Below are 11960 nucleotides of genomic sequence, written 5' to 3'. Positions count from 1 at the left end.
CAGTTGGCATGCGTACATCCCCGCAATGAGGTACAAATACTGCGATACAATACGGGCACTTGATTCAGGTCGAACGCACAAAAGGGTTGCAGACTGGGTAGCGGAGCTCCTGAAATGGATTTTTCAACCCAAACGAGCTGGGGATAACTCCATTCGCCTGCCTTTCCCAAACTCATGTGTCCCGATGTCTTAATGTGCCGACCCCCTTGGCTGACTGTCCTCTCCCCCTCCCTCCCATTTGGCCCCATTCCCTCCTTAAGGCTCGGACCCGACCTTCAGATCGACGCGCTCGCCTTTGACCGACGGGTCCGTGACTGTGGAACAGGCCCCCCTCCCCACCCCTCCCGCTGGGACAACTATTAGGGGTTGGGTGAACAATTGCCCCGTGACCCGGCTGTCCAGTTGCTTGATGGCTGGGGCGCAAGATCTTGGGGCTCCTTGGCATCAAACCCTGATTGACCTTTGCCCCCGGCCTCCCCAACCAACGGGCACTGAGGTCAAATGTCACCACCTTGGAATGAAGCATGGACCAGAGTACGAACAAAGGAACTTTCCCCCAGTAAATCCCGTTAACCCAATACTAGGCAGTACAGTTCCCATCGTGTCAAATGGCCTAGAAGGTTTGATAAATTCAGATTTATTCAACTACAAAAAAGCAATATGGGCAGTCACAATATTTCACAAAGGTTTACAAGTCGCTGATCTCCAGTGTCCCGTTTTGGGTTGAGTTGGGTAAGATTTCATTGGGTATCTTCTGCTCCGAGCTGCCAGCCAGCAGGTTCTCTTGCGCCTGGGCATTCTGGGCAATGTTGTTGATGTGCCGCATCTCCATGTAGGTGCTGGTCGTCCCTCTGCTGCCCGGGTTCTTGTCGTCCACCTTCCTGGTGGTCCGGCACAGGACCTTGCGGAAGCCTTGCTTGAAGTTGTCCGAGAGGAAGCCGTAGATGATGGGGTTGGCGCAGCTGTTGGCGTACGACAGCACCACCACGAAGAAGTAGAGGCCCACCAGGGCGGGCTCCGAGGGCATGGTGGACACGAGGTTGACTATGTTCATGACGTAGAAAGGGAGCCAGCAGAAGACGAAGGCGGCCACCACGATGACCACCATCCAGGTCACCCGCCGCTCGGATTTCTTCCTCTTGGTGGAATTGGCCCTCACCTTCTTGCCTGAGGATTTCACCTTGATCACAATGAGAAGGTAGCAGAGGCAAATGACCAGCAGAGGGGCAAAGAAGCCTAGGGTGGCCGTGTAAATGATGAATGCCGTGGACCAGATGATAATGGGCTCGGGCCAATTGATGTTGCAGGTGTGCATGCCAGCCTTCACATCCGAGAAGATGACAACTGGAAGGACCACCACGAAGGAGATAGCCCAGACCATGGCGTTGATGATCTTGGCCACGTGGGGTTTGCGCCACCTGATGGACTTAACAGGGTGCACCACGGCAAAGTATCGGTCGATGCTCATCACGGTGAGGCAGAAGATGCTGGTGAACTGGTTGATCCCGTCCACCGTCATGACCAATCGGCACATTAACGAGCCAAAAGGCCAGTAGGACAAGGCGTGCTGGATGGCCAGGAAGGGCAGGCCCAGCATGAAGAGCTCGTCAGCGATGGCGAGGTTCAAAATGTAGAGGTTGGTGACTGACTCCATTTTGGCGTAGTGGAGGATGACGTGAATGATGAGGGTGTTCCCACTCAGCCCGATGATGCACACGGTGAAATAAATGGCGGGAATCAGCACGACGCGCCCGCTGCGCATGCTAGCCGGCTCCAAGGTGCTGTTACCGGATATGTTTTCAATGGAAAGTGTTGGCACGCTGTAAAATCTGGGACTTGCCGAAGCTGTCGCAAGGTAGGATAAAGGTTTCTCCATTGCTTCCAGAACGTGTTGCCTCCAGCTACAATGCACTCCTGAAAAAACAAAAACAAATTCATGTCAGCAAAGGATTAACTGCATGAACAAAAATCATTCATGTTGACTATGCTCCTCCAGGTTAACACTGTAGGTTTATTCATGGTAATCATGTCAATCCATATTTATCCCCGTTCACCATGTTAATCCATACTTCTCCATAATCCATGTTAGCTCAAGCTTATTTGTTACCTTCTGTTACCACTGACTGTAACAGCAACAAAAATTGTTTTTCCTTTTTTCTTTTATGGGATGAAAATAAAACTGAGATGAGGAGGAGTTTCTTCAGCCAGAGGGTGGTGAATCTGTGGAACTCTTTGCCGCAGAAGGCTGTGGAGGCCAAATCACTGAGTGTCTTCAAGACAGAGTTAGATAGGTTCTTGATTAATAAGGGGATCAGGGGAGAACATAGAACAAAGGACACACAGTGCAGAAGGAGGCCATTCGGCCCATCGAGTCTACACCACCCCATCCCCGTAACCCAATAACCTCTCCTCACCTTTTTGGTCACGAAGGGCAATTTAGCATGGCCAATCCACCTAATCTGAACGTCGTTTGACTGTGGGAGGAAACCGGAGCACCCGGAGGAAACCCACGCACACAGGGGGAGGACGTGCAGACTCCACACAGACAGTGACCCAGCCGGGAATCGAACCTGGTACCCTGGGCCTGTGAAGCATTTATGCTAACCACCATGCTACCATGCTCTCACTGTGAGAGCTGAATTAGAGTGCTCTCACTGTGAGTGCTGTATTCGAGTGCTCTCAGTGTGAGTGCTGTATTAGGGTGCTCTCACTGTGAGTGCTGTATTAGAGTGCTCTCACTGTGAGTGCTGTATTAGAGTGCTCTCACTGTGAGTGCTGTATTAGAGTACTCTCAGTGTGAGTGCTGTATTAGGGTGCTCTCACTGTGTGTGCTGTATTAGAGTGCTCTCACTGTGAGTGCTGTATTAGAGTGCTCTCACTGTGAGTGCTGTATTAGAGTGCTCTCACTGTGAGTGCTGTATTAGAGTGCTCTCACTGTGAGTGCTGTATTAGGGTGCTCTCACTGTGAGTGCTGTATTAGGGTGCTCTCACTGTGTGTGCTGTATTAGAGTGCTCTCACTGTGAGTGCTGTATTAGAGTGCTCTCACTGTGAGTGCTGTATTAGAGTGCTCTCACTGTGAGTGCTGTATTAGAGTGCTCTCACTGTGAGTGCTGTATTAGAATGCTCTCACTGTGAGTGCTGTATTAGAGTGCTCTCACTGTGAGTGCTGTATTAGGGTGCTCTCACTGTGAGTGCTGTATTAGGGTGCTCTCACTGTGAGTGCTGTATTAGAGTGCTCTCACTGTGAGTGCTGTATTAGAGTACTCTCAGTGTGAGTGCTGTACAGTATTAGAGTGCTCTCACTGTGAGTGCTGTATTAGAGTGCTCTCACTGTGAGTGCTGTATTAGGGTGCTCTCACTGTGAGTGCTGTATTAGAGTGCTCTCACTGTGAGTGCTGTATTAGAGTGCTCTCACTGTGAGTGCTGTATTAGAGTGCTCTCACTGTGAGTGCTGTATGAGAGTGCTCTCACTGTGAGTGCTGTATTAGGCTGCTCTCTGTGTGAGTGCTGTATTAGGCTGCTCTCACTGTGAGTGCTGTATTAGAGTGCTCTCACTGTGTGTGCTGTATTAGAGTGCTCTCACTGTGTGTGCTGTATTAGAGTACTCTCAGTGTGAGTGCTGCATTAGAGTTCTCTCACTGTGAGTGCTGTATTAGAGTGCTCTCACTGTGAGAGCTGAATTAGAGTGCTCTCACTGTGAGTGCTGTATTAGAGTGCTCTCACTGTGAGTGCTGTATTAGAGTGCTCTCACTGTGAGTGCTGTATTAGAGTGCTCTCACTGTGAGTGCTGTATTAGAGTGCTCTCACTGTGAGTGCTGTATTAGGGTGCTCTCACTGTGAGTGCTGTATTAGAGTGCTCTCACTGTGAGTGCTGTATTAGAGTGCTCTCACTGTGAGTGCTGTATTAGAGTACTCTCAGTGTGAGTGCTGTATTAGGGTGCTCTCACTGTGTGTGCTGTATTAGAGTGCTCTCACTGTGAGTGCTGTATTAGAGTGCTCTCACTGTGAGTGCTGTATTAGAGTGCTCTCACTGTGAGTGCTGTATTAGAGTGCTCTCACTATGAGTGCTGTATTAGGGTGCTCTCACTGTGAGTGCTGTATTAGGGTGCTCTCACTGTGTGTGCTGTATTAGAGTGCTCTCACTGTGAGTGCTGTATTAGAGTGCTCTCACTGTGAGTGCTGTATTAGAGTGCTCTCACTGTGAGTGCTGTATTAGGGTGCTCTCACTGTGAGTGCTGTATTAGAGTGCTCTCACTGTGAGTGCTGTATTAGAGTGCTCTCACTGTGAGTGCTGTATTAGAGTACTCTCAGTGTGAGTGCTGTACAGTATTAGAGTGCTCTCACTGTGAGTGCTGTATTAGGGTGCTCTCACTGTGAGTGCTGTATTAGACTGCTCTCACTGTGAGTGCTGTATTAGAGTGCTCTCACTGTGAGTGCTGTATTAGAGTGCTCTCACTGTGAGTGCTGTATTAGAGTGCTCTCACTGTGAGTGCTGTATTAGGCTGCTCTCTGTGTGAGTGCTGTATTAGGCTGCTCTCACTGTGAGTGCTGTATTAGAGTGCTCACACTGTGTGTGCTGTATTAGAGTGCTCTCACTGTGTGTGCTGTATTAGAGTACTCTCACTGTGAGTGCTGTATTAGAGTTCTCTCACTGTGAGAGCTGAATTAGAGTGCTCTCACTGTGTGTGCTGTATTAGAGTACTCTCAGTGTGAGTGCTGTATTGGAGTGCTCTCACTGTGAGTGCTGTATTAGAGTGCTGTCACTGTGAGTGCTGTATTAGAGTGCTCTCACTGTGAGTGCTGGATTAGAGTGCTCTCACTGTGAGTGCTGTGTTAGAGTGCTCTCACTGTGAGTGCTGTATTAGAGTTCTCTCACTGTGAGTGCTGTATTAGAGTGCTCTCACTGTGAGTGCTGTATTAGAGTGCTCTCACTGTGAGTGCTGTATTAGGCTGCTCTCTGTGTGAGTGCTGTATTAGAGTGCTCTCACAGTGAGTGCTGTATTAGAGTGCTCTCACTGTGTGTGCTGTATTAGAGTGCTCTCACTGTGAGTGCTGTATTAGAGTGCTCTCACTGTGAGTGCTGTATTAGAGTGCTCTCACTGTGAGTGCTGTATTAGAGTGCTCTCACTGTGAGTGCTGTATTAGAGTTCTCTCACTGTGAGTGCTGTATTAGAGTGCTCTCACTGTGAGTGCTGTATTAGAGTGCTCTCACTGTGAGTGCTGTATTAGAGTGCTCTCACTGTGAGTGCTGTATTAGAGTGCTCTCACTGTGAGTGCTGTATTAGGCTGCTCTCTGTGTGAGTGCTGTATTAGAGTGCTCTCACTGTGAGTGCTGTATTAGAGTGCTCTCACTGTGTGTGCTGTATTAGAGTTCTCTCACTGTGAGTGCTGTATTAGAGTGCTCTCACTGTGAGTGCTGTATTAGAGTGCTCTCACTGTGAGTGCTGTATTAGAGTGCTCTCACTGTGAGTGCTGTATTAGAGTGCTCTCACTGTGAGTGCTGTATTAGGGTGCGCTCACTGTGAGTGCTGTATTAGAGTGCTCTCACTGTGAGTGCTGTATTAGAGTGCTCTCACTGTGAGTGCTGTATTAGAGTGCTCTCACTGTGAGTGCTGTATTAGAGTGCTCTCACTGTGTGTGCTGTATTAGAGTGCTCTCACTGTGAGTGCTGTATTAGAGTGCTCTCACTGTGAGTGCTGTATTAGAGTGCTCTCACTGTGAGTGCTGTATTAGGCTGCTCTCTGTGTGAGTGCTGTATTAGAGTGCTCTCACAGTGAGTGCTGTATTAGAGTGCTCTCACTGTGTGTGCTGTATTAGAGTTCTCTCACTGTGAGTGCTGTATTAGAGTGCTCTCACTGTGAGTGCTGTATTAGAGTGCTCTCACTGTGAGTGCTGTATTAGAGTGCTCTCACTGTGAGTGCTGTATTAGAGTTCTCTCACTGTGAGTGCTGTATTAGAGTGCTCTCACTGTGAGTGCTGTATTAGAGTGCTCTCACTGTGAGTGCTGTATTAGAGTGCTCTCACTGTGAGTGCTGTATTAGAGTGCTCTCACTGTGAGTGCTGTATTAGGCTGCTCTCTGTGTGAGTGCTGTATTAGAGTGCTCTCACTGTGAGTGCTGTATTAGAGTGCTCTCACTGTGTGTGCTGTATTAGAGTTCTCTCACTGTGAGTGCTGTATTAGAGTGCTCTCACTGTGAGTGCTGTATTAGAGTGCTCTCACTGTGAGTGCTGTATTAGAGTTCTCTCACAGTGAGTGCTGTATTAGAGTGCTCTCACTGTGAGTGCTGTATTAGGGTGCGCTCACTGTGAGTGCTGTATTAGAGTGCTCTCACTGTGAGTGCTGTATTAGAGTGCTCTCACTGTGAGTGCTGTATTAGAGTGCTCTCACTGTGAGTGCTGTATTAGAGTGCTCTCACTGTGTGTGCTGTATTAGAGTGCTCTCACTGTGAGTGCTGTATTAGAGTGCTCTCACTGTGAGTGCTGTATTAGGGTGCTCTCACTGTGAGTGCTGTATTAGGGTGCTCTCACTGTGAGTGCTGTATTAGAGTGCTCTCACTGTGAGTGCTGTATTAGAGTGCTCTCACTGTGAGTGCTGTATTAGAGTGTTCTCACTGTGAGTGCTGTATTAGAGTGCTCTCACTGTGAGTGCTGTATTAGAGTGTTCTCACTGTGAGTGCTGTATTAGAGTGCTCTCACTGTGAGTGCTGTATTAGAGTGCGCTCACTGTGAGTGCTGTATTAGAGTGCTCTCACTGTGAGTGCTGTATTAGAGTGCTCTCACTGTGAGTGCTGTATTAGAGTTCTCTCACAGTGAGTGCTGTATTAGAGTGCTCTCACTGTGAGTGCTGTATTAGGGTGCGCTCACTGTGAGTGCTGTATTAGAGTGCTCTCACTGTGAGTGCTGTATTAGAGTGCTCTCACTGTGAGTGCTGTATTAGAGTGCTCTCACTGTGAGTGCTGTATTAGAGTGCTCTCACTGTGTGTGCTGTATTAGAGTGCTCTCACTGTGAGTGCTGTATTAGGGTGCTCTCACTGTGAGTGCTGTATTAGAGTGCTCTCACTGTGAGTGCTGTATTAGAGTGCTCTCACTGTGAGTGCTGTATTAGAGTGTTCTCACTGTGAGTGCTGTATTAGAGTGCTCTCACTGTGAGTGCTGTATTAGAGTGTTCTCACTGTGAGTGCTGTATTAGAGTGCTCTCACTGTGAGTGCTGTATTAGAGTGCTCTCACTGTGAGTGCTGTATTAGAGTGTTCTCACTGTGAGTGCTGTATTAGAGTGCTCTCACTGTGAGTGCTGTATTAGAGTGCTCTCACTGTGAGCGCTGTATTAGAGTGCTCTCACTGTGAGTTCTGTATTAGGCTGCTCTCTGAGTGAGTGCTGTATTAGAGTGCTCTCACTGTGAGTGCTGTATTAGAGTGCTCTCACTGTGAGTGCTGTATTAGAGTGCTCTCACTGTGAGTGCTGTATTAGAGTGCTCTCACTGTGAGTGCTGTATTAGAGTGCTCTCACTGTGAGTGCTGTATTAGAGTGCTCTCACTGTGAGTGCTGTATTAGAGTTCTCTCACTGTGAGTGCTGTATTAGAGTGCTCTCATTGTGAGTGCTGTATTAGAGTGCTCTCACTGTGAGTGCTGTATTAGAGTGCTCTCACTGTGAGTGCTGTATTAGAGTTCTCTCACTGTGAGTGCTGTATTAGAGTGCTCTCACTGTGAGTGCTGTATTAGAGTGCTCTCACTGTGAGTGCTGTATTAGAGTGCTCTCACTGTGAGTGCTGTATTAGGGTGCTCTCACTGTGAGTGCTGTATTAGAGTGCTCTCACTGTGAGTGCTGTATTAGGGTGCTCTCACTGTGAGTGCTGTATTAGAGTGCTCTCACTGTGAGTGCTGTATTAGAGTGCTCTCACTGTGAGTGCTGTATTAGGATGCTCTCACTGTGAGTGCTGTATTAGGGTGCTCTCACTGTGAGTGCTGTATTAGGGTGCTCTCACTGTGAGTGCTGTATTAGAGTACTCTCAGTGTGAGTGCTGTACGGTATTAGAGTGCTCTCACTGTGAGTGCTGTATTAGAGTGCTCTCACTGTGAGTGCTGTATTAGGGTGCTCTCACTGTGAGTGCTGTATTAGAGTGCTCTCACTGTGAGTGCTGTATTAGAGTGCTCTCACTGTGAGTGCTGTATTAGAGTGCTCTCACTGTGAGTGCTGTATGAGAGTGCTCTCACTGTGAGTGCTGTATTAGGCTGCTCTCTGTGTGAGTGCTGTATTAGGCTGCTCTCACTGTGAGTGCTGTATTAGAGTGCTCTCACTGTGTGTGCTGTATTAGAGTGCTCTCACTGTGTGTGCTGTATTAGAGTACTCTCAGTGTGAGTGCTGCATTAGAGTTCTCTCACTGTGAGTGCTGTATTAGAGTGCTCTCACTGTGAGAGCTGAATTAGAGTGCTCTCACTGTGAGTGCTGTATTAGAGTGCTCTCACTGTGAGTGCTGTATTAGAGTGCTCTCACTGTGAGTGCTGTATTAGAGTGCTCTCACTGTGAGTGCTGTATTAGAGTGCTCTCACTGTGAGTGCTGTATTAGGGTGCTCTCACTGTGAGTGCTGTATTAGAGTGCTCTCACTGTGAGTGCTGTATTAGAGTGCTCTCACTGTGAGTGCTGTATTAGAGTACTCTCAGTGTGAGTGCTGTATTAGGGTGCTCTCACTGTGTGTGCTGTATTAGAGTGCTCTCACTGTGAGTGCTGTATTAGAGTGCTCTCACTGTGAGTGCTGTATTAGAGTGCTCTCACTGTGAGTGCTGTATTAGAGTGCTCTCACTATGAGTGCTGTATTAGGGTGCTCTCACTGTGAGTGCTGTATTAGGGTGCTCTCACTGTGTGTGCTGTATTAGAGTGCTCTCACTGTGAGTGCTGTATTAGAGTGCTCTCACTGTGAGTGCTGTATTAGAGTGCTCTCACTGTGAGTGCTGTATTAGGGTGCTCTCACTGTGAGTGCTGTATTAGAGTGCTCTCACTGTGAGTGCTGTATTAGAGTGCTCTCACTGTGAGTGCTGTATTAGAGTGCTCTCACTGTGAGTGCTGTACAGTATTAGAGTGCTCTCACTGTGAGTGCTGTATTAGGGTGCTCTCACTGTGAGTGCTGTATTAGACTGCTCTCACTGTGAGTGCTGTATTAGAGTGCTCTCACTGTGAGTGCTGTATTAGAGTGCTCTCACTGTGAGTGCTGTATTAGAGTGCTCTCACTGTGAGTGCTGTATTAGGCTGCTCTCTGTGTGAGTGCTGTATTAGGCTGCTCTCACTGTGAGTGCTGTATTAGAGTGCTCACACTGTGTGTGCTGTATTAGAGTGCTCTCACTGTGTGTGCTGTATTAGAGTACTCTCAGTTTGAGTGCTGTATTAGAGTTCTCTCACTGTGAGAGCTGAATTAGAGTGCTCTCACTGTGTGTGCTGTATTAGAGTACTCTCAGTGTGAGTGCTGTATTAGAGTGCTCTCACTGTGAGTGCTGTATTAGAGTGCTCTCACTGTGAGCGCTGTATTAGAGTGCTCTCACTGTGAGTGCTGGATTAGAGTGCTCTCACTGTGAGTGCTGTGTTAGAGTGCTCTCACTGTGAGTGCTGTATTAGAGTTCTCTCACTGTGAGTGCTGTATTAGAGTGCTCTCACTGTGAGTGCTGTATTAGAGTGCTCTCACTGTGAGTGCTGTATTAGGCTGCTCTCTGTGTGAGTGCTGTATTAGAGTGCTCTCACAGTGAGTGCTGTATTAGAGTGCTCTCACTGTGTGTGCTGTATTAGAGTTCTCTCACTGTGAGTGCTGTATTAGAGTGCTCTCACTGTGAGTGCTGTATTAGAGTGCTCTCACTGTGAGTGCTGTATTAGAGTGCTCTCACTGTGAGTGCTGTATTAGAGTTCTCTCACTGTGAGTGCTGTATTAGAGTGCTCTCACTGTGAGTGCTGTATTAGAGTGCTCTCACTGTGAGTGCTGTATTAGAGTGCTCTCACTGTGAGTGCTGTATTAGAGTGCTCTCACTGTGAGTGCTGTATTAGGCTGCTCTCTGTGTGAGTGCTGTATTAGAGTGCTCTCACTGTGAGTGCTGTATTAGAGTGCTCTCACTGTGAGTGCTGTATTAGAGTGCTCTCACTGTGAGTGCTGTATTAGAGTGCTCTCACAGTGCTGTATTAGAGTGCTCTCACTGTGAGTGCTGTATTAGAGTGCTCTCACTGTGAGTGCTGTATTAGAGTGCTCTCACTGTGAGTGCTGTATTAGAGTGCTCTCACTGTGAGTGCTGATTAGAGTGCTTCTCACTGTGAGTGCTGTATTAGAGTGCTCTCACCGTGAGTGCTGTATTAGAGTGCTCTCACTGTGAGTAGCTGGTATTAGAGTGCTCTCATGTGATGTGCTGTATTAGAGTGCTCTCACTGTGAGTCTCACTGTGAGTGCTGTATTAGAGTGCTCTCACTGTGAGTGCTGTATTAGAGTGCTCTCACTGTGAGTGCTGTATTAGAGTGCTCTCACTGTGAGTTCTGTATTAGAGCTGCTCTCACTGTGAGTGCTGTATTAGAGTGCTCTCACTGTGAGTGCTGTATTAGAGTGCTCTCACTGTGAGTGCTGTATTAGAGTTCTCTCACTGTGAGTGCTGTATTAGAGTGCTCTCACTGTGAGTGCTGTATTAGAGTGCTCTCACTGTGAGTGCTGTATTAGAGTGCTCTCACTGTGAGTGCTGTATTAGAGTGCTCTCACTGTGAGTGCTGTATTAGAGTGCTCTCACTGTGAGTGCTGTATTAGAGTGCTCTCACTGTGAGTGCTGTATTAGAGTGCTCTCACTGTGAGTGCTGTATTAGAGTGCTCTCACTGTGAGTGCTGTATTAGAGTGCTCTCACTGTGAGTGCTGTATTAGAGTGCTCTCACTGTGAGTGCTGTATTAGAGTGCTCTCACTGTGAGTGCTGTATTAGAGTGCTCTCACTGTGAGTGCTGTATTAGAGTGCTCTCACTGTGAGTGCTGTATTAGAGTGCTCTCACTGTGAGTGCTGTATTAGAGTGCTCTCACTGTGAGTGCTGTATTAGAGTGCTCTCACTGTGAGTGCTGTATTAGAGTGCTCTCACTGTGAGTGCTGTATTAGAGTGCTCTCACTGTGAGTGCTGTATTAGAGTGCTCTCACTGTGAGTGCTGTATTAGAGTGCTCTCACTGTGAGTGCTGTATTAGAGTGCTCTCACTGTGAGTGCTGTATTAGAGTGCTCTCACTGTGAGTGCTGTATTAGAGTGCTCTCACTGTGTGTGCTGTATTAGAGTGCTCTCACTGTGAGTGCTGTTTAGAGTGCTCTCACTGTGAGTGCTGTATTAGAGTGCTCTCACTGTGAGTGCTGTATTAGAGTGCTCTCACTGTGAGTGCTGTATTAGAGTGCTCTCACTGTGAGTGCTGTATTAGAGTGCTCTCACTGTGTGTGCTGTATTAGAGTGCTCTCACTGTGAGTGCTGTATTAGAGTGCTCTCACTGTGAGTGCTGTATTAGAGTGCTCTCACTGTGAGTGCTGTATTAGAGTGCTCTCACTGTGAGTGCTGTATTAGAGTGCTCTCACTGTGAGTGCTGTATTAGAGTGCTCTCACTGTGAGTGCTGTATTAGAGTGCTCTCACTGTGAGTGCTGTATTAGAGTGCTCTCACTGTGAGTGCTGTATTAGAGTGCTCTCACTGTGAGTGCTGTATTAGAGTGCTCTCACTGTGAGTGCTGTATTAGGAGTGCTCTCACTGTGAGTGCTGTATTAGAGTGCTCTCACTGTGAGTGCTGTATTAGAGTGCTCTCACTGTGAGTGCTGTATTAGATGTGCTGTATTAGAGTGCTCTCACTGTGAGTGCTGTATTAGAGTGCTCTCACTGTGAGTGCTGTATTAGAGTGCTCTCACTGTGAGTGCTGTATTAGAGTGCTCTCACTGTGAGTGCTGTATTAGAGTGCTCTCACTGTGAGTGCTGTATTAGAGT

General features: G+C 47.8%; 1 protein-coding gene across 1 annotated transcript in view; it reads right to left on the bottom strand.

Annotated features, from left to right (window-relative positions):
• Positions 1-339: 339 nt before the first annotated feature.
• Positions 340-11960, bottom strand: part of LOC119956600 (somatostatin receptor type 5-like) — a 139767-nt gene continuing 128146 nt past the window's right edge. Inside the window, exon 2 of the mRNA XM_038783932.1 lies at positions 340-1914. Coding sequence (XP_038639860.1) covers positions 689-1876 — 1188 coding nt within the window. The 5' untranslated portion in view covers positions 1877-1914 and the 3' untranslated portion in view covers positions 340-688. The remainder of the gene's footprint in view (positions 1915-11960) is intronic.

This window comes from Scyliorhinus canicula, chromosome 23 (assembly GCF_902713615.1).
Source record: "Scyliorhinus canicula chromosome 23, sScyCan1.1, whole genome shotgun sequence".
Lineage (NCBI taxonomy): Eukaryota > Metazoa > Chordata > Chondrichthyes > Carcharhiniformes > Scyliorhinidae > Scyliorhinus > Scyliorhinus canicula.
Note: the sequence above shows the minus strand (reverse complement) of the source record. Positions and strands in the feature narration are given on the sequence as shown.